The sequence below is a fragment of the Rattus norvegicus genome, chromosome 20, assembly GCF_021556685.1.
Source record: "Rattus norvegicus strain SHRSP/BbbUtx chromosome 20, alternate assembly SHRSP_T2T, whole genome shotgun sequence".
In the NCBI taxonomy this organism is placed as follows: Eukaryota; Metazoa; Chordata; class Mammalia; order Rodentia; family Muridae; genus Rattus; species Rattus norvegicus.
This window is the reverse complement of record NC_141553.1, coordinates 9294475-9317176: the sequence shown is the minus strand read 5'-3', so window position 1 is coordinate 9317176 and position 22702 is coordinate 9294475. Positions and strand designations below refer to the sequence as shown.

The 22702-nt window shown below is 46.3% G+C and overlaps 1 protein-coding gene across 11 annotated transcripts in view; it reads left to right on the top strand.

Annotated features, from left to right (window-relative positions):
- Positions 1 to 22702, top strand: part of Btbd9 (BTB domain containing 9) — a 357021-nt gene that overhangs the window by 88064 nt on the left and 246255 nt on the right. Inside the window, exon 7 of one of the 11 annotated variants that reach the window (XR_015644582.1) lies at positions 5966 to 6210. Coding sequence is in view for 1 of the 3 variants with exons in the window: in XM_087597099.1 (XP_087453225.1) it covers positions 18765 to 18852 (88 nt within the window). In the remaining 2 variants the exon portion in view is untranslated. 11 annotated transcript variants of the gene reach the window in all.

Here is a 22702-nt window from a genome sequence, read left to right as displayed (position 1 = left end):
CTTTGCTTATTTGACTCATATTTACCATTTACTCTGAGAACTCAATCACTAGCAATACACAACTAAGTGGTGTCTGTTGTCGTAGAGTTTCCTCTGTAGAGGGTGACATGCCACAGGTAAGCAGGAAAGAGGAGCCGAAGAGCAATGAAAAGCATTAGCCAAGGCGCTAGAAAGTGAGGGTGATAGTCAGGAGAGGCCTGCATTAGAGTCTGGTTAGGGAAGCCCTTTATGGAGGTTTCTAGTTAAGCTGACACCTGCATGACAGGGAAGAGTCAGCCATTTGGATCTTGTCTTAGTTTCTTTTCCTCTTGCTGTGATAAAATAACCCTGACAAGAGCAGCCTGAGGAAAGGATTTATTTTAACTCCGTCTAAGTACCGTTTGTCAGGGCAGGGAAGTCTGAGACAGGTGCTTGAACACAGTGACACCTTCTGTCCTCAGGTCTCCGGGAGCAGATGATGGGCATGACATGCTAGCTCTTGCCTCCTCCTCTCCTGATGCAGCCCAGGCTCCCCTGCCCACAGTAAGGCTCCCCACATCAGTTAGCACAATTAGGTCATCACCCTTGGGCTTTCCACAGGACCTGTCTCCCTGATTCTAGATTCCAGATTCTGTCACATTGGTGTCACAGATGGGAAGCCTGCCATGCTTGGGAGGAAGGCGGGGAGATAGAAGGCCAGTGAGCGCAGAGGGAGCACAGACAGGGAGCTGGGGCCTGGAAGGATGGCTCAGCCACTGAGAGTGCTCGCTGAGGAATTGTGGGATCTCTCCTGAGAAATCCTACTACCCACAGAACAAGCCACATGTTCCACAGATGTCCATAACCCCTGCTCTGAAGGATGTCATGACCTCTTACACATGAACGTGTACATATGTGTTTTCTCTGTCTCTGTATGTCTGTCTGTGTGTCTATCTATCAGTGTGTCTGTGTGTCTGTGTCTGTCTCTCTCACCCCTCCCCCCATTCTTGAAAAAGAATTTAGACATTGAAGTCATTGGGATGTCATTAGTGGGAGAACCAGGAATATGTGCAATCTGATCTGATTAAAATAGAAACTTGCACTAGAAGGAGGCTCAGAGACTCATCTGCTTTGGCCAGCATAAAATTATGGATCAGACTCATTTGAAGAAAATACTGTTGGGACTGTATAGATGATTGCCAATTTAATTTGGGCCTAAATATTGAGGGACATTTAGGACAGTAGTCAACAAGACAGAGCAGAGTGAGGGTATAGAAGCCCCTGAACTCTCTAGGTGGGTGCAGTTTCACACCCATGCTACCAGCCCTTGCTAATTGTCCAAGGGAAGTCAAGAATCCAATATTTTGTTAAACTCAGTTGAGGTCTCAGCAACCAGCTGAAGCAGCATTTAAAGACGCTGTGGGCCAAATGGAGACACTTGGATGTGTGGTCAGGTCTGAAAGCAGAGAACACTGGGAAGTGTCTGGAGTAGGACAGCAATGGTAGAGGAGACAGGATTAGGGTGCACTGTAAGGAGGGAACACAAATGTGACAGATGAGTGTCACAGAGAAATTGGGAAGGACATGCGTGTCTTACCTTGATGCTGATTTCCCGGCCTGAAACCTTGTACTAGGTAACATTTACAGAGACAGCCATTTGGAGGAAAGACGTGTATATGTTGGAGCGTCGGAAGTTTACGATGCTTGTGACCGTGCACATGGGAATTTCCAGAGAGACTGGGACACTAGCAAGGACCTGGATGGGAAGCTATGGGTGCCTGAGATCCGCTACTGAGAGCGAAGGCCGTATATGTGTCCAGCCTCAGTGCTGGCCTCAAGTCTAGATACTCCTCCCTGGCTCTTCTCTCCCGCCCTGGAGGAAGTGGCTGCTTTAGAAACCACAGGGCTTTGGCAAGCACTCGATGGATATTTTGAGGGATGGTCAGGCCCAGGATGGAAATTTTCCTGTTGACTTTGGTGTCCACGTTCCAGTTTCAGAATTCCCTCCTGTTGGGAAGGCTTTCTCTTCTTGCTTTTCTCTTTTCTCTCATCCCCTCAGATATTTACATACACTTTGTATGGAGAAGACCATTGCATGAAAATAGGTTTTATAATTGTGAAACCAGAGTCATCCAAAAAGCGTTTGGTCTGTTTTCAGTAGTAGCGTTTGTTTATATGTCCTGTTTGATACTCGTTCTTACAAGTTTTCCTGCCTTTTTCTATGGCGGCATGCAAGGGACCCAGACATAGAATTAGAATAAATATGACTAATATGCATTTCACCGTATGAATCCTCGCTACAGTGACAGCAGAGACATTGTCATTAATTCCTGTTTACCATTCCCCTTTTGTCTGACATTGGGAGAGCTTTTGTGTTTCCTTGCCTTGCGGTCCCTCTGCTCTAGCTGTGAATGTGCGTGAAAGAGAAGGCCTTGCTCGGTGTAGTCCGTGGGAAGGTGACGCAGTGTTAGTGGCTGGCTGTACAGAGCTCTACAGGAGACGCCATAGCTCTGCTTGCTTTCGAGTTAAATTCAGAGGAGCGCCTTTTCTCTCTCATTTATACTTAAGCCTTCAGGGATCTTTAACACTCGCTTCCAGGGAGGCCTCGCCGATGCTCTCCCGCTAGTTAGCTCAAGGCTTTGGTGTCCATAGATAGCAGGGTTTTCTGGAGATGGACTTTTCGTTTTCTAAGTCTTTACAAAGTTAGCCTTCTGGTTGAACTTCAGGTGTAAGGCACACTGCTTTTGTTTAGCGTTTTAAAAAGAACAAAAGAAAATCTGAGCAGAGCCAGTCTTTGCTTCTTGTAGAGTTTTGTATGTGCTTTTATATCACGAGTGCCCAGAGGTGTCTTAAGACGGCCATGTTTCTGTAAGTCTTAAATAAAAAATAAATGCTTTATAGTTTGGGATTTGCGAGTACGTAACACACTGTACATCTGTGAATCTGCTGTAACACAATAAAGTTTATTGTAGCATAAACCTATTTATAAAGAGCACGGCTCGTGGATTACTAGCCTAATCCATAAAATGGGCCCTGCTGTGGAGTATTTCTTGGTACCTTATTGAACCTCCCGTGTGGTATTCCCACCCAACTCTTTCTGAAGCATCGGCGGTTACCGGGGACTGAAAAAAGTCCAAAAATGAGACTTGGTCAGACGGTTGTTTGTCTCAAGAACAGTTTCACTGCTGCCCCTGTCACCGCCTGTGCCTCTGAGCATGTGCTGATTCCTGTTTCGTTTCAGTTTAGAGAGTGCAAATGTTCAGGGCTCGTGTGTCCTCTTCATTCCTGGGACTGGCGGAAAACCTTCGCTTTCTGCTTTGTCCTGCTTTTCTGAGGAAGACTTACCAGGGTCTCCCTGTTTGGCCTCAGACTTGCTGCAGTCTTGCTCTGGAGCCGGCAGGCCCCTGAGACTGCAGGAATGCAAACCATGCCCATCTGGAAGCCCTTAACTTCCAACCAGAAAAGCCGGTCTACCAACGTCACTGTGAGAAACCTCTAAGACTGATGATGATGCAGTCTCTCGGGGGCTTTCTAGAAATGTGTTTCCCTGAGCTTGTGAACTCTAAGAGAAAAGAGTTTCCCTGCAGTGAGCTGAGCCTGATCTGTGTGCCCAACACAGGTTGTCCTACACCTCCTTCTTACTCCTTAGCGTCGGCACCCAACATGAACGGATCCCACTCCTGCCTTGATCCCATGCATGCACATCATTTTCCTGTTTCTCTGAGAAATCTCCATGAGTATTTAAAAAAAAAACCCCATTTTACAAAGCTGACCAGAGGTAATCCATGAGTTGTGTTTGATCACGTATGACTGGCCAGCATGCGTAATCAGTGACTGGTGATGACGGTTTCATTCTTGACAGAATCGTGGTCTCCTGGTTTTGAATACAAACTGTTCTAAAGAATTCAGACAGCAGAGACTCATATGCTTTATATTCGGTCTCCCCATTGTGGTCACTCGAGTTGGCTCTGAGTGCTTGGTGAGAGCTCAGTGCATACCAGTCTGAAGACGGCAGCACTGGGTTGAGCCAAGTTATAAGCATGAATAAATACTAACTAGCGGTTGGCAGTTAAATGTAGAACAAGTAATTAAAAATAGTAAATAAAGGGCTGTCAACTTAGTAAATTTAGAAAAAAACCTGCTCTAGATAACAATTTGCCATCTCTCCAGGTGATGAGGACATTAGAAAGAGGTTCTGTGGCTAATGCCTGTCACTCCTACATTTTACTTGGATTTAGAGGTAAAATCATTTAGAGTTACAGTGAATAATTGTATCATTTCTCCCACTTGCCTTTTTTCATTAATGTTGACAATGTACATGCTCCTCAGAAACCACTTAATTTCCCCAAAGTAATTAGTCGTTCTGTCCCTTGGGTTTGGCCCTTTGGATTCAAGCTTACTTTACTGTAGAAAGCTGATGACTTCCTTGAAAGTCAAGTGTGCAGGAATAAATCCTCACTCCATTAGAAGATAGTCCCTGTCCGATGGCCTCCTCAGCCTCCTTCTGAACCTCTCACATGCACGTTAGATGTCGTCCGCATCTGTGTAATGATGCCCATGGAATAAGCAGTTATCCTGGGAGATGCAGTGGCTTTGTTCAGATTAGGTTGGTTCTTTCTTCCCTTCTGAGGCCGCCATGTTTTCCTTCGTGACCCTATGAACTGTAAGTGGTCATGACCTGGTTTTCCCGAGATATGACTGCCATGGGTTCTTGGCACTTGCCCAGTGTGAGACCACGGCCTGGAAGTGCTATCCATCACTACCACTCACGTCGTAGTGCTGAGAACTTAGCTACTTAATGTACACAGTGACCACAGAGGCTGGGGGATGTCTATAGTTTGGTAGTCGCATAGCAGCTAGCGTCTGCTAAGGGGAAAGGAGGACATGAAGATCTCTTTCTCTGTTATGCTGTGGTGTTTCCTTCATGTAAGACCGAATTCAGTGTCGGGTGTGTTGCCTGTGTGTGAGAGCCAGTGTGTGAAGTACTTCCCAACTCTACCCAACCCGCATCTCTCAAAAATGGAGGAAAGGCTGTCTACCTTGTGTTAGACCTTCTGAGTCAGCAGAATAGTAAGACTGGCCAGGGCCCTGTGGATATTTACAGATTCACCAGGATCCTGGCCAGGGCCATTTGAGGAGGATGGTAAGAGGATCCCCGCCTTAAGTAAGGGAGAGTACCGGGAGGCCTTTACAGGTCTCACTTGCACTGTTAGAAGCCTCGGTTTCACGAGTCACATGGCTGTCTTTTAAGGAATACAGATTCCCGAGGGAAACAATTTGTGATTCTGGCTTTGTTTTGTATTAGAATGGTTGAACTGCTCAGGACCTGGTGCTGACGGTGTCAACGTGTGTGCTGCTTTCTACCTTGTTATAAAATGACAGTGCTGTGTCAGTTTTAAGGGATGCTGGTCACCAAGGCTGAGTCACTTCTGACTGAGACTGACCAGCCGACCACATCTAGCTGGCTGACTTCCCTTTGTTTGACACTGCCAGTCTGTTTCAGAGATGGGAAGCAGGGAGGGAGGGAGAAGACAGACGAGATAAGTAAACTGTTTGATTCCAACAGAGGAGTCCCGCCCTCAGTGTGAGTTGTGAAATATTTAACCAGCAGGAAGAACCCACCTAGCAAGGTCCAGAACATCGAGTGATGGGGTCTGACAACAGGAAACTATAGTAGTCTTGGCAGGCAAGTTTTCAGTAAAGTCTGGGAAGCTGATTGGAGGTCCTGGGTTTGTGAAGTGCAGATGCGAGTAGATTTGTCTAGTTGTACGGGAGTGGAAGAAAAAATCCAGGATGGCTGTCTTAGAGCCAAACTGAGATTTAGAAAAGGAGGTAGACAAGGCTTCAGCACACACTGAGCCACACGTTAGCATGGTGTATACTTTTTTTTTTAAAGATTTATTTACAGTGTTCCGTCTGCATGTATGCCTGCATGCCAGAAGAGGGCACCAGAGTTCATTGTAGATGGTTGTGAGCCACCATGAGGTTGCTGCGGTTTGAACTCAAGACCTCTGGAAGAGCAGCCAGCTCTCTTAACCCTGCGCCATCTCTCCAGCCCGTATACTTTTAAGCCTTTGATAACAGCGCATAGTTTAAAAAAAAAGTTGTGTTTATTGGAGAAAACAGTATAAATTCGAACAAAACTGGAAGCCAGGTATCGTGGTGCTTGCCTTTAATCCCAGGACCTTTAAGGCAGAGGGAGGTGGACCTTTGTGACTTCCAGGCCAGGGATACATAAAGAGACCCTGATTCAAACAACAACAACAACAAAACAAAACAAAAAGCAAAGCAAAAAACGAAAATATTATCTTGAATTCAGAGATAACCAAACCTAAACATTTTGTGTGTTTTCATATAATTTTTTCTTGGAGATACACGACAGTCCGTCCTCACACTCACTGCGTACCTGAGGATGACCTTGGATTTAGAATCCTTCTTCCTCCCTGCCCTTGAGCTAACTTCCGTTGTACGCTGTGTGTTGCTGGGCTGGGCATCAGCATGGGTCTCAGCCTGGCATGGTAGACAAGGGGTCTTCTAACCCAGCTGGATCTCCAGCCTCTTGTGTAATTTGTTGTTTTTAAAAATCAGATTTAAAATGATCTGATATATGTATATACATATATGTCTATGCATATATGTACACACACACACACACACACACACACACACACACACACACACACACACAGGTGGGGAGGCTGGGTGAGTTTTATAAGATTTTACCCAGATGTTTGCTGGTTTAAGTCAGCTTTATGCAGTGTTTCCACTGGTGCTCTTACTGAACATTTCTGTCGTTTGTCTTTTAAGCAGTGCTTGAAAATGGCAGTGGCCATCATTGTTTGCAACTTTTATTGCCATCTTGAGTGTAAAGCAGTCGGCACCGGCTACAGGAACCACCTGGAGCTCACTGGAGAGAAAGCTCGGCTGTGTAGTTGGTGGGGTGGCCGAGAGGCAGTATATATTTACTGACATTTTGATGAATTCTCCTATTGCATAGCCCAAACTTGGAAGACTCACTTTTGATCGTTTTATGTTATTTTTTTGAGAGAATTGCTTTGTCGAGTCTGCTTTTGACCTGGGACCCTCCAAGAGGGAAGGAGACCCCCTTTTTACTCGCTGGGTTGCTGTGCTGGATGTCGAGTGGTGTTGCCACCCACAGAGCTGCCTTTTGGTTGAGTTACACTAATTGAATACAGTGCTCTTCAAAAGGCTGCCTATCAGTCTTCATCTCCTTTGCAGTGCTGCCAGGAGGATGCCCCACGCTGATTCTGTTAGCCCTTTTCAATGGAGCCTCCTTCTTCTCAGTTTGTCCTACTCGTCTTAAGAACTAGAACGGTGCTCTTATGGGTAGAGAACAGGTATTTTCAGATCTTATGTCCTTGCTCACGACACATGGTTATAGGTGATCAAATGCTCCTTGACCAACTGGTGTCTTGTGTGGTTACTGAAGATGCCTTTAGCTGTGAGAAAGAGAAAACTGACTCAAAGCTAAACATAATAAGGAAGTAGACGTATTTAGGTAAAGACCCAGAGATCGGCCTACTGCTTAGCTGGTTAATTTGGTTATATGGTAAAGGACGTAGACTTCCTCTATGCTTTGATTTGCCGTAGTTATGATCTGAGCTTTGCTCTAAACAATCTTGATGTGATCACAAGATAACTGATACACGGGCCCAGGAATCGTGAGAAGATCTTTCCCTTCATTTCTCTGAAGAGCTAAGGAGCCTTTCCCAGAAGTCCTTGGGAGATGGCTGTAGATCACTGGCAAGAATTAGTTGAAGTTACCGACCCTATAACTAGTCCCCAGGAAAGAGCCATAGCAGTTTTTAGCCTGTGCAGAGGGTGCACCCGAACCCCCTTTATGGTGAGGACATAAGTACTATCAAGGCTTGCTAGGAAGAAAGACAGAAAGCTCTGTAGGCGACAGATCATAGCATCTCTTGCATTTTGTTTATTTGTGTTTTATATGTTTGTGGTGCTGGGGCTCAAACCCAGGGCTATAAGCACGCTAAGCAGACATTGTACAGTGGGCTCGAGTCCAGCATTATTCCTTAATGAAAATCGCTAATCTTGTTCTCTGAAGTTGGTAGTGGTGGCATGTCTGCAGAGATCCTGAATGTAATTCTCACAGCTTCCTGGACACATTCTCTTTTGGTGACATTTTATATATTTATTAACCCTCGTCCTTTTAGGTCTCTGGTACTCAGTCGTCTACCTTTCCTGAGGATTTGCCTGTTACTCTGACTTGGTTTTGCAGTGTACATTTTAATGATTTCTCGTTAATTTCAAGTGGAATGGATTTCTCTAACCCCAGGCTCTAACCTGGGTTCTTGGAAAACAGCCTGAGGCAGAGATTGAGAGCTCTTGATGTTTTCTTTGAGAAGTCCGGGGCCAGGTTTGTAGGAGTTAGGGGCAAAAAGAAGCGAAGGCTGGGAGCTGTGGAGATGCGAGTGTGTGGAGATGCGAGTGTATGGAGAAGCGAGTGTGTGGAGATGCGAGTGTGTGGAGATGCGAGTGTGTGGAGATGCGAGTGTGTGGAGATGCTAGTGTGTGGAGATGCGGGTGTGTGGAGATGCGAGAGTGTGGAGATGCGAGTGTGTGGAGATGCGAGAGTGTGGAGATGCGAGTGTGTGGAGATGCGAGTGTGTGGAGATGCGAGAGTGTGGAGATGCGAGTGTGTGGAGATGCGAGTGTGTGGAGATGCGAGTGTGTGGAGATGCGAGTGTGTGGAGATGCGAGTGTGTGGAGATGCGAGTGTGTGGAGATGCGAGTGTGTGGAGATGCGAGTGTGTGGAGATGCGAGTGTGCGGAGATGCGAGTGTGTGGAGATTCGAGTGTGTGGAGATGCGAGTGTGCGGAGATGCGAGTGTGCGGAGATTCGAGTGTGCGGAGATGCGAGTGTGCGGAGATGCGAGTGTGCGAAGATGCGAATGTCTGGAGATATGAGTGTGCTGTTCTGAGCTCCGGCTTGCTTCACATCCAGGGGTCAGGAGACCCAGCAAGTCACTGGGCAAGCAGGGGCCCTGGGCTTCCCAACTGTTTTGCTTGAAAAGGACTATGGTGAAGAGAAGGGGGAGGAGGAAGAGGAGGAAGAGGCGGGGAGGAAGGGGAAGAAGAGGAGGAAGTGAACTAGAGCCGTCCTTGGGAAAAGAAGAAGATTAATCATCTGCGTGATTTCCTTCTTCCTCTTCTCCCTAGTTGGAGAGTTGCAGGGAGCAACCTCCTTTTGTGCTTCTAACTTTTTAGACTCTCTCTTAGGCTACTGAGGATGCTAGATTTTATGTTCTTAGTGTGGGAAGCCATACAAATCCTAAGTAATTTGGACAGGTATCCATTAAGCCAAGAGGAGAAGCAGGAAGTAAAACGGAAGGGGAAGCTGGAGGAGGAGACCGGAGAGAGGACTTTGGTTGGGCTTTTTCAGAGTACTTTGGTATTTAGTTAACAAGTCAATATTAGATTCTCAGAGCAAGCTCGCCTAGTGCTTTGAGACTCAGAGCTTTATGGGGTGGGAGTATTTGTCACCCTACCTGGCACGCAGGTTTACTTTGGTTTGGTCTGGGAATCTCCTGTTGGAAGGATTGGCAGCATTCCAGCGCTCGCACATCGTACTGCTTGTGGATCTGGGTCAGCATCGACTCCTTGAAGTCATTCTGAAATACGGCTGGGGCGGAGTACAGCGGCTCCGGGCACACTTAGGTTGTCCTTTCTCTCCAGGGTTATCACGATTGATGGATTCTTTGGAATGCTAGACACTTGGAAGTCCCTTGAGTATTAGCTTTGAATTCCAAGAGTTCTTACAAGGCCAACTTCGTTTCAAAGAGAGCAGTTTTTGCTTTTTATTCAGTGTGCAATGAAAAATTGTGCTGATTTGATGGCAGACAAGGACTGATCTGACAGGATGGGGGAGAGAGTGTCCTGGTGGCTCTGCTCTCTGCTGCTTCATGTATGACTTCTGTCTTCTTTCCTTACATGTGTCTTTGTTTTCCCACTAATGTTCTTTATCAGGTCACTATGGCTGCTTAACAGACACACAGAGTGATGGCACTTGGTTTGTGGGGGAGATTAAAGGATGGGCTTGTCAGAGATGAGTGTCAACTGGCAGCGTGGAGCAGGCCTGAGGGGACGTCCAGCTTCTGGGTCAGAAGAGGACCTGAGGCAGCACCTGGACACTCCCCGCATGGCCACAGCTGAATGCTTTTGCCTGGCTCTGACCTGCGCACTGGACAGCACTGCTATGGGCTAGGTGGCTCTTGGATCTGCTGAGGAGGTGTGGGAGTTCTTTGCTAGGCCCTAGTTTGAGCTACTCAGATTTTTAACATATTCTGAAGGGGCTTGTGTCCCTCCTTCTAACCTAGAGAGTCACCTCAAGTCTGCTGGTTTCTAAATGCATGACCTGCTTTTTGAAATTTTTTTATTTTAATTTTGTGGAGTGTGTGAGTGTTGTTTTATTTAAGTAACAGTAATGCGTGGAAATGAAGGTCCCTTCATTTTTTTTCCTCTATCAGCCTAGGACACCTTCCCCTTTTCCTTGCCTTGGGCTCTTTAAGATTTTACTTGCACGGCAGATTCAAGGGAAGACTTTTTTCATTCTTTTCGAAGCTCTGCTTATGAGCTAGAATCATAAAAATTCACAAATTGTGCCAAATTTTCTTTTGTTGATGACTGTGATTTAGCCTGTTATGTAACTGAAATGTATAATTTACACATCCTGAAGATGAGCCGTCCCTGTACTGAGCAACTATATTTAACCCTCACTTTCTTTGGAGAAAGAGAACATTACCAATTATCTTTGAAACTGTATTGTGAGACCGTGCACTGATCCACCCTCTGCTTCCATTTTTCATTTTTGGTATATCAAGTTGTACTTTCCGATTTAGTCTGTGCTTCTCATACGTCTGCAACCCCGAGGTGAGGAGGCCTGGTGTCTGATGCCCCTGCCTCGAGCCCTCTATTGCTTGTCCTGTCCAAACCAGCATGAGGTGAAAGGTCTGCCACCTCAGTGGAACGCAAATACTCTCTCCCATGCGGATGCCTTCCGTGGTGAAGGAAGTGATGGGAGAAGGCGTTGAGGGGAACGGTTTTTAATGGTGCACAGTTTTGTGCTCAGTAGGAAGCGAGGGACTCTGCCCTTGTCTGCAGCATGCCATTCCTCTGCTTTGCAGACTTTCTGAGGAAGAAAATTGTTCATGCTCGTGTCCTTGTATCTTGAGCTTTAAAGTCTAGTCCAGGCCTAAGTTCAAATCCCATAGTGGTGCCCTTTAAACACATTTGTTAATTTCCTCCTCAGCGTCCGCTTCTTCTGTGGGAGAGGGGCCTTGCCTGTTCCCCTTAGGAAGGAAAGCCTTGAAGAAGAAAGAGTGAGAGCACATCAGCTCCTTAAGAGTAGGTGGGAGGAGCTGCAGATCTGACGGATTAGTAGTTCATATATAAAGTCTGAGGAATAGGAGCAAACTGTAGATGAAGCCATCTTCAGTCACTACTGGAATCATCTGTAAACAGGGAAATTATCTTTTTTTTTTTTTTGGCACAGCTGGACTAAATGTATATCCCAAATGCTTTAAATTACATCCACATATGTAAGGCTACTAAAATTATAAGAAAAATGGAAATAAAGTGTAAAAGCGTCCTCATCTACATTTACCATGGTATTGGTCTGAGAGGATACAGAGTGGAAGGCCACCCTGAGGTCACTACAGAAATTCCTTTTGTGTTAGAGGCCCGTAACCGCTCCTGGCGGTTCCCTTTGGCTCTCGGCTGGATGAAGTAACCCTTTTAAGGTGGGTGGGGAAGTCAGCGGAGAAGCCTCTCTCCAGGCCCTCCCTTTGACCCTTTCAAAGCCCCTTTTAAGTTCCGCCCACTGAAAGCACATCACCAGGCCCTCCTCTTTTGTCAGGAAAGGCCAGCATCCCTTTCCTCTCCCTGCTCTAACCTTTAATGAGCGCTTGCCTCTGTGGAGAGTGAGGGACTCCAGGACATGTAAGCATTTTAATAGGCCTGAGTGACATTCTACAGATGTGTTTGGAAGGCATGAGAGGGGGCAGGCTTTGTTCATGTCTCATTCTCATCTAAATTATAGATTCTATTCATGTCTTATTCCTACAAGGTGCTTAATTTTGGCACCATATTCTCTTTGAAGATTCTTGAGGAAATAAGAAGAAAAAAATACCAATTCACAATTCTATTTATTGGAAATGAATGAATACAGGTGGAATTGGTACATTTTATAAAGACACAACTAAAAGAAGAATAGCGGTATCTTAGGAATACCCGCAGTACCAGCATAGCTATAGGCCAGGGCAGTTTACAAAGCGCTTTGCTCACATCCCATTGGCATTCAGCGTAGCCCTCTGTGGCAGGAGGTGGGTTGGCCGCACTCCTCTGGCTTCCTTAGCTCTGAGATCTCTGGGTCTGAGTCCCACGTCGGCTCCTTTAACTGGCATTCCTGCAGCATCGTGTTATTACACGGGTTGGATAGTCAGAGCGTCTGCTACTGGTGGCAGCTGTTCCTCATGTCTAATCTTTTCCTCCTCTGCACCTCTCATTGCTGTCACTTTTCAGTCTGAAAACTGGAGCATATGTAGCCATCTTTATTTACTTTTGTTCTGTGCTAGCATTTGCCTTCCATTAAATGAGGTTGTCCTTTAGGAGACAGCTGGCGGTTTGTTTCCCCAGTCAAGCTCAGACTCATCTATTGGTTCAGAACCTGGGCTATGTTAGGGAGGCTGCAAAAATAAAAACAACCATTGGTGTGAGCACCGTTGGTGCTGGAGCGGCAGACAACCCATCCTCAAAAAGGGCTGGCCCTTTGTTCGTAGTCAGTGGCTCTGATACTTTTCTCCTGGGGGTTTCCTAGCCAACCGTAGATAGTGCGAGCTTGTATCTGTGAAGGGGTGTGTGCCTACTGGTGTGCCCGTACGTTCATCTCCTGCTCTCCCCACCAGGGAACCAGTCTTCAGGCCCGCTCTTACAAGCAGCACTCCTAACTTGATTTCAATGTCAGCTCAAGGAAATGTTCTTCTCCTCCTGTATGGGGTTATTGAAAGCATCGTTATGTGCTTTTGTGCTTTTATTAAATGAATTTAAGGAAAAAAATTAAACACCAAGTCAGCCTAAGGGTTCCTTGAGTTCTTACGGTCAAGCATTAAGTTAAGCATTTTTGATAAATTTTTTGAGATTTTTTTATTTTTTACACAATGTATTCTGATCATGCTTTCCCCTTCCCCAACTCTTTCCAGATCCTCTCCAACTGCCCAACTCTATACTCTTTTTTAAAAAAACATAAAACCACACATGTACCACCCTCCCCCAAAAAACCCCCACAGAAATGGTAATAAGCTCCCCCCCCCAAAAAAAAAGCCTAAACAAAGCAATAGGAGACAAATGCCTAGAAAAATACCCATGAGTTCACTCACACTGGCTGTGTATCTACTCCTGGGCTTGTGGCCTGCCCTCTGGTGTAGTTACCATACCCAGTGAGACTCTGTCGGAGAAAACGGTTTTCCTTTGCAAGCAGACATCAGTTGCAGATAGCTTTCTTAGGGGTGGGAGGCTTCGTCTACTTCCTCCTCTCAGCAGCCCCCTTCCGGGGCGGAGCATCTGTCTGGCTTGAACCTGTGCAGGCCCTGTGCAAGTTTCCACAGTTTCTGCGTTCTTGTGTCTGGAGGATGCCGTTTCCTTGGATTCATCCATCATGTCCGGGTCTTCGTCTTTTTCTCTCCCCTTCTGCCTGGGCCCTGGGCCCTGAGTGCCCTGGGTTTGATGAAGATGCTCCGTGTAGGGCTGAGCGCTCCAAAGGCACTCCTGGCCCATCTTACGTAGAGCGCATGGCTCAGCCCAAGTAAGAAGCGCTTCACCTGTGAATGGCTTTCCACACGGTTTCCGTCCATACATTGTTATGCATCTTTTGGGAAAGTTTAGAGCATAAAACTGTCAGCATCTTCATCTGACCTTCCATGGACCTGTTCAGCCTCGGCATCAGGCACGGCAGTGCTTAGGACTCTGCCACTGGAGCAGTGAACTGGGGGTGCACATGGTTTCTGGGAATTTGGATTCATTTTTAAAAGCTTCACTTTAGAGTTAGAGTTAATTCTTAAACATGAAAATATCTTTTGGAACTTTATTAAAACTATTGATGATTGCCTGTAGCAGAATTTCTTGTGATTGAAAGTCTGTGTGTGTGCGCATGTGTGTGTATATGCCTGTGTGTGTGCACAGACAATAGCTTGCTTGGCACTAACACAGTCCTCTGCTGTGGAAGGTGGTGAAGTCTTTTCAGTATGTTACTTTATAAAGGAAGTCAGTCCACTTCAGCAAACACCGATTTCTTGGCAGTGACAATACAGAAAGAGTCCACAGTTTACTGGAAGAACAAGTCCTACATGGGTCATCTTGATAGTGACACCATATGGTGTTTGACACGCACACATTCACACATACTCTGCAAGCACACAGGAGGTGCAAACCATTGGGCTCCTCCCTTGGGAAACTCAGTTCTAGTTCACGATTGCCCTTCTGACCAAACTCCAAGTCCCTACTCTGAGCTTTGATGAGGGCCCCAGAGTCTTTCAGTTCCCATTTCTACTTCTGCACGTTTGGAAGTCATCCTAGGATGTCACCTCAGGATGTTGGGAATGCTGTTTCTGCCCTCCGTCCAACTAGATGGATCTTCACTGTGATCTTCCACACGGCGCTCTCATATTCCCGAGACTAAAGCCCTGACTCTGACTTCCCTCTTCCACTTTGAATGGATATTCAGTAATTATGACAGCTGAAAGATAGAAGCAATGCTCGTGATGTTTATAGAACACTATGGGAGCCTATCACAGAGGAGGAAGTGATTAATTGGTTTGGGGGAATTCAGAAATGGTTTGTAAAGAAGTTAGCATTTATCTGAGGTCTTGAGGGATATGTAGGAGTTTTCCGGCTGGCATGTTTCCTCCTTTGGCTGAGGAGGCCATCTGTGATGGATGAGGGTGGGTCAGCATGGCAGAGGCCAGGCCTGTGCAGAAGAGGAGAGCCTGGGATGCGCTGGCCGGTAGTGGGGAAGGGTGATGTCAAGAAGAACGCAGTGTGTTGAGGGAGGCGTGCTGGACCGTGGGCTGCACATACCGATTGGGAGACAGGACCAGTAGCAGGATTTACACACCTCTCAGAAATGTAGAAGTCCAGTTCCTGCCGCTTGTCTAATGTACGGTAGACCAGCTCGCACGACACAGGTGGGTTAGGCATGTGACAAATGTTTTTGTGAGGAAACGTGAAGCTCAGGGTAGCTGCCTCTTTGATTAGAGTAAGGAAATGCAGCTGCTTTAATAACCATACTGATTCATCACTTACCCGGTGTTCAGTCAGCAGCCACATCCTAAGTCACTGCATTCGTGGCGACAGCAAAGCACAAAGATCTTTCTTTGTGTGCTGCCACGCCCCCAAGTCAGTATCTTATCAGCTCTTCTCTTAAGAAGTATTAATTCTGTGCAATTTTATTGTGTTTTATGCAAACTTAGTGCTAAAGCTCTGTGAATTCTTGCTCCCTCTGGATGGTTCAGAACCACTTTAGCCATTATTTCAGTTCTAGAGTGACCGGCATAGTCCTGTAGTGTCAGTGACAGCATTCTCAGCCTCCATAGGTAAGAAAGGGAACTGGAGCAGGGCTTGCCGTAGCTCATTGGTAGAGCATGTGCTTAGTGTGTGCAGTCTCTGAGTTCACGGCCAGGGAAGGAAGATGGGAGAAGGAACCAGAAGTGGTGGTTACAGCATACCAAACAGACAAGGTGGCATCGGGGCTAGACGCTTAAAGTCGGCCAGGGCAGGGGCCGTTAAGAACACTGGAAGTAGCGCAAGGCCCTGGGTTCGGTCCCCAGCTCCGAAAAAAAGAACCAAAAAAAAAAAAAAAAAAAAAAGAACACTGGAAGTAGACGGTAGCCCCTCATGAAGCAGCACAGAGAATCGGATTCCTGGGCTGTGTTGGCTTTGCAATGACGTCATTTGGCTGTTCTCCAGCTGGATGCGTTTGTGTGTGCACTGAGAGATGTTCTGGTTTGACCCCAAACACTTGAGGTCATCCAGGGCTGCAGTTGCCGGACAGGCATAATGGAGGAGGTGTGTCCGGGGAGACGGACGTGAGAGTGTTCTACATAGGAGTTACTGGACATGGACATCAGATCTGAGTTGAACATATCAGGGAAGTGGGGACAAAAGAGTGGCAGGGTGAGTGGGATCCATTTGAGGAAAGAAGTCCCACAAAGGAAAGGGGTGACCAATGTGGATGAATGGGAAAGAGAATTGGACCATGGGATTTTGGAAGTCAGAATATTGGCAGGTCTGTGATTTCTCTAGATCAGACTAAGGAAAGTTGTGTGTGGATTTGGTTCTCTAAAGTCTAATAGGAGAAAGGGTTCCTGGAAATGAAGGTGTCAAGGACTTGAGTGATGGCCAGATTTTACTTGCACATGCACAATGTAACTGGCACAGTGAAGGGGGTTGAGAGCACAGGAGTGAGCCTGGCCTGCAGTTTTCTGTCCAGCAGAGCGAGTGCAGACTTGGGAGATGCTGGTGCCCTGGACAGGTGGGGCTCGACCTTTGAAAGGACAGGCGCAAGGGGAAGAAAAACGGTTCTGAGGATAGTGAATGGGACAAAGATAATTTTCCTCGGATTCATAGCCCCAGGTTTTAAGGGGCTCTGAGAAGAATTCATTATCATCTCTTACAGGCTTCCGGGATGAGGAAGTGAGGAGGCTGGAAGATGCTGGGGAGAGAGGCTGGGGAGGTGGGGTTGAGGGCTTTTGTGATGAGGCTGATTAGCTTTCCTTCTGGAGGAAAGACTGTCAGGGGGATGGGTAGCCAGAGGCCATTGCCTGCTCCCTGTGTTCTTTGTAAGAGACAGTAAGAACCTCTGCTTAGAGTAGAACTCCTGCGGACAGAGGTGAGGAAGTCAGAATAGCAGCCAGAGCCTGGAAGAGTCAGTGGCCATTGGCAGGTGGTGAGCGTTGAGCCGCAGGTGTGGTTCCCAGGTTGTTATGCACACTCCTCCTTGTGTTACGTGTTTCCTAGTCCCTCCAGACCCATGTACCGTTCCCTCGGGTTCCACAGAACCGAGCGGCTCTTTTATGTCACTTTCACCATGAGCCGCAGAGGTGCACCTGCTTTCTGAGCTCCCAGTCGGCACAAGCCCCTCGTCACGATCATCTAGAGTAACGGCTGGAACCTAATAGCACTCAGTTAATGCTCACTGAATTGAATCAAATCACAAGTATGCTCATTTAATTTTTCTAATAGTTCTGGTGGTCTAATGCCGTGTATTCCAAACAAGCTTCCAACATCTGTGGGTACACAATGTACTCAGTAAGCCATCCTACTTCCCTGCCACGCAGGAGCAAGGCCCGCTGGAGATGAAGCCATTTCACCTCCACAGCTGGCATCTGTTTAGTGCTTTGGGGTTTTCTTCAGCGGATGTTTGTTTACCAAGCACTCACCTTGCCATCTAACCCTGAAGACGCGCTTTGAAACTGCGCTGAGAATTTCCTCCACGCCCTCTTCCCCTGCCCTTCTTTCCCTTCCACGTAACCAATACTGGGCAGTTTGGAAATTGCAGAAGCCTAGTCATGAAGAAAAATGCTTTTCTTTAAAGTAGCACTAGAAAAAGGGTTAAATTAAAAATTCACCTTGCTTCCAAAATGTTAGACACAAAGACTATACAACCATGGAAAAATATTAATTTGCCCATTAATGTGCTCGTATTGTTTTGTGGATAGTAAAATGAAGGAACATTGTTATTCATGGTTCCTGTCAGGAGCCATGGCCCTAGAAGGAGGCATGCTCTGGTTCCCTCTGTAACAGATCACAGAGTACCGTGTTAGGAGGAAACACAGAGAGCTGCAGGTGCTGGCCCCTGTGCTTGCATCCCCTCTTCAGCATCCCTGCCGCTGGTCATCCAGCTTGCAGTGCACAGCAGAGGTTCACCATAGCTGTAGGAGACAGCGGCGCATCGCAGGCTGCAGTCTCCATCAGGACTTCTCAAGCCCTTGCTGCTTTACACTCTTAAGAACTTGTGTGGACTGTATCTGCCAAGACGTATTCATCAGTTAACTTCAAATACAGTCACGAGCCCACTGTGTGTTGGCATAAATAACATTTCATGAAAAATAGTTGTGTTTTAAATTAAAATACATTTCATTAGGAGAGTAGTCTTTGTCAGTCTCACAGCTGTCCAGGAAGTGAAGACATCTGGATTCTCACACGGTTTCTTACCCAGCTTGCCACAGGTCCTGTAGCCGTGGGAAGCTTAGGCATATGTTAGTTCCTTCCAGTTAAGAGCTCCTGATCCCACGGTCCTCTCTAAGTGTTCTCTGGTCTCCTAGGACCCCACATGGCACTTTGATTACCTTTGCTCTCTTTATATCAAGAAGTGGATGCACTGTAAACTGGTGGGGACTGCCACAAAAGGAGGAATAGATGGAGAGAGGCCAAGGTTTCCATCCTGGTCTCTGAGGTAGCCAGTGTCTGATGTCTGTCTGTGCCTGCTTCTGTGGTAGCCAGTGTCTGACACCTGTCTGTGCCTGCCTCTGTGGTGACGCCTGTCTGGGCCTATGAACATTGAAATGCTAACATGTGTCGGTTGCTTTCTCAATGAGAACTCATGTTGACAGCAAAAACATTTTTAGTAATGTGAATTAGCTTACTCACAGCATTTATTAATCGAGAAAATGCCCCAAAAAAGCCATTGCTGTGTTAGTTGTGGTTTTTAATAAATTTATTGATCACAGCAGTCCTTTTGGACAATAACAAGAAAACTCTATACCTGTTTTGTGCAGGGTGTATTGGTCTGCAGGAAGGCTTGGTGCCCAAGGGGGACTTGCAGATACCCTACGAGTGCCTGTTTTTGTTACTGGAAGCTTGTAGGACCCACAGCTTGGGAACTGGAATTGCTCATCAGATCTTGATGCCAACAATAAAGGAGCCAAGTGATGGATTTACTGGAGGTTACAACTTTTTGTTGCTTTTTATCAAGGCGGCCTTTTGTCTTTAAGAAACTAAAACAAAGACAAGCAAACGGAAACCCAGAGTTTTGGATGTGTGAGCTCCAGGGCCCCTGTGGCTCTTGCCTGACCCTCGGACTCTAGTGTTGGAGGATGGGACTTGCTGGTCCAGTCCCAGTGCCTGCCGGGAGATGCTGCTGGGGGATCCGGGAGGAGGATTGTGTTGAGGGAGTTAATACTGAGCCCGAGAAAAGCAGAAGTGTGGGACTGGTGCAGGAGGAGGAGTGAGAAATTAAATGGTGTCTCTTTAGAAGTCTGCCTTATTGCAGTCTACATGGCTCCTTGGGGATTTTTCTACTGAGTACAAGAAAATCAGCAAGCACTTCTTGAAAAACCCAGATGAAATTACTGCCATAAATTTTTTTCATGGTATAAACCCTTAATTTAGATGGGGAGGGTTTATTACCAGTGTTTTCTTGGCATGGCTAAGTTCAATTAATTTCAGATGACAAGCCTTCCCCCACCCCACCCCCAGTATGTGGAAGGTACCATTTGTTACTGGTTTGCCTTTGGCTCTGGAGACCTCATTAAAGGCAGGAGAAAGGGATTCTATCTCCCATCTCTGACACCTTTCTCTTTTTGGTGGATTCAGACCATTTGCATTGTCATATTGAAAGGATGGTGTTATATGTGTGAGGAGATTTGCAGACAAAAGTGGTCTTGTTTATACCTTTTAAATATTGATTTCAAATGACTATTGCAAGTTAAGAAATTGTCAGCACCGTGTTCAGCTCAGCTGTTGGCAGAGTAAGGATGAGGCCTCTGAAGAGGAGGGCGACATTTCCACAGGAAGCTTCCGTGGCTTCCCTGACACCTGATTTGGAACCTACCTGGTTGTGTGATAGCAGGAACAAGATGTCAACAGAATATCCTGTTTGCTTGCACACTAAGACATAGCATGCTGCATCTTCAAGTTCTCGTTCCTATCAAAACCCGGGGAGCATGTCTCGCAAACAAGGGAAATAATCTATGGCGTTTTGTTTTGTTTTCCCGCATTGTAATATAGAATCTATTGTAGTGTGAATAAAGGCAGTCGCGAGAGATTCATTACTGTGTGTGAAGTGCACTGTCTGTGTCTTTGTGCATGTGATAGTTTATTTTACTTACAAAGCAGATATAAAAATTAGAATTGAGGTGATAGAGAAGATATATTGCATAAATAAGCAATTCCAACAAAAGTTTTTGCCATAATAACAAATAAATACCCTGCTCCAGAGGTTGGAGATTAGAATTCTGTTACATTAAATGCTTGGCAATTAATTAGCTATTGTCTGTACCGTTCCCGAGATGACAGTTCCTTAAACACTATTATTAGGAATAGCTGGATTAGTAATAATAACGCTCGAGTGCCATTGGCAACAATGGGAGGATTTTAAAAATAAAGATAAATGCATATGATCACAGTCAGAGTGACTTGTGTGCTGAGTGCAGAGCAGGCGGTCCCTGGGCACTGCGCTTCCGAGGCTGGGAACCTGCAGGGACGAATGGGCAGGGCTTGGCACACTCCTCTGAAGAGCGGGAGACAAGAGTACTTAATTTGTTAATAGTGTTTTCCTCTGCTCTGTTGTCTGTTGCCCAAGTAGTGTTCACCTAGTAAAACTAGAGAGTGCTGACAGAAGGCAGGCTTGGCAGAGGCCGTCACCAAAGACCCCGGAGACGCTGCATCATTTGTTACTGTGTGTGTCTTTAAAAGTGCTATATGATTTGGTATGGTTAAAAATACGTGAGAATTTAACTTCATTCAGTGTACAGATTTTTGTTTTGTGGAATTTATACCCATGGATCCCATTCGTTTTGTGTGTAATTTTGCAAGAAAAATCACCGTGGAACCTAGAATGGGCCCAGTGTCAACAGCAGACATGGCCAAGGTCAAAGTGACACATGTGTACTTACTATGTAAAGTGAAGCTTGTGAGGAGTGCTGCTGTCGGCTTACTGGTTTGAGAAGAACTATTTTTTCCAATTGGAATGTGTGCATGGCCGCAGTTGACATCAGCTCTCTCTCTGATACCGTCTTTCTGTTACTGTTGCATTTGGGCTGTGAGTGGAAGGGTGCAGGGTTCTTCTTGGCCGAGGCATTTAAAATGGACGGTCCTGTCCAGTTCTTACGAATTGCTGCTGCTTCTGTATTTTTGTTGTTGGTTAGTACTATGGAACAGATCAAGGGAGAACCATACAACTTTGAGAAGTATCTTTGCTTCTAAATAATGAAGCAATTTATTTATGCTCCGTACAGCTCCTTGGTACAGTCTGCTGTTTGGAAGTATTTATAGTGTTCCTCTGCCCATGAATATGGAGTGTGGATGACAGACTGGTTCTGACGTTATGGCTTGTCCTTGATAACCTTGTGCAAGTGTGGAGAAGACTCACTGTGGGAAGACCAAGATGGCTGCAGTCTGGCTATGGGTACCAAAGACTTGTGCTGCAGGCAGCCAGACTCCCACAGGAAGCTAATAGTATAGATGATCAGCCTTCTGGCCCAGGCCATTTGTCAGGAATTACCCGATTTTTGGTCTTGCTAGAGATGCTTGTTAATGGCAAAGTGACGTGATAGTGTTCCTCTCGAGGCAACAGGTTGCAACAGAAGTGCTGAGAGAGACTAAGGGCACCTTCGCCTTAAGCCCATCTGTTCTCACATGCCTCATGCATGCCCTTGCTCCACTCCTCTGCAGAGCTGGCCATTGCTGCACTGCTGGCTGTGTGCATTTGACTCTAGCTAAGCTTGCTTAATTAGGTCTTGAATTATGTCTTCAGTGCTGCCAGGAACTGAGAGAAGAGCTGGGCCCCAGTTGCTCAGTAGTCTGTGTCCGGGGTCCTCTGCCGTGAGTGGCTCTGATGAGGTGCCAAGGGTTGGCCATCCTCATCAACCATCCTCTCTCCCTGAGTACTGTCTGCAGATTGCTCTCCTTACTTTCCCCTTTCAACTCCCCTCTCTTGTTTTCTCTTTCCACATGCTAAATGAGGGAATTTTACACTGTTGCCAGTGTCCCCTGTGTGGGATCCAGGAAAAGTTAGCTAGTGCCAACAGCACAGCCACGAGGCATCTCCTGAAAGGCCGAGGAGGTGGCCTGGCCGCTAAAGCTATCAGCCAGTCTTTGTGAGGCGCCAGTTTGTTTTGCAGTGCCCATGGTGTTTGGTTATAAATGGCTCAAAACCCCTGCAGTTCTGGCTTTCATGGGCGACTGGACACCCCCCACCCAGCACACATAATTAATAAAAAGAAATAAACTAAGTTAAAGAAACATCCACGGAGTGCGTATTTCCTTGTGTGATGAGTGAAATGTTTCAAGAGGGAATGCAATTTGAAGGAGGGGAAAACTCCTTGAGCCCTGCTTTAGAGAGTATAAACCACAAGTCAATATGAATTTCAGATAATCCGTTATCCAGCCGCGGTGTGTGACAGCGCTTGGAGGTGAGAAAACTCCCTCCTTGTGTACATTTGGAGTGTTTTTATTTGGTGCAGTTGCATATTCATTCCTAACAGACTGCATTCTGAAAGAACTGGACTTTTATAGATTCTATGAATATTCAGTCACCAAAGCCCGGTCTGTCCCTTACCTTCTGTGTCTAGACCCATCTGTCAGCGCTCGCTAGATGGCTCTACTTCTGTTTCACACATTTGCCTTTTGGATAAAGCACTTCCCAGTGTTGACTGGGGGTGGTTGGTAGCTTTGGTCCTCTGAATGGGTCTCTGGAGAGACACAAAGACAGACA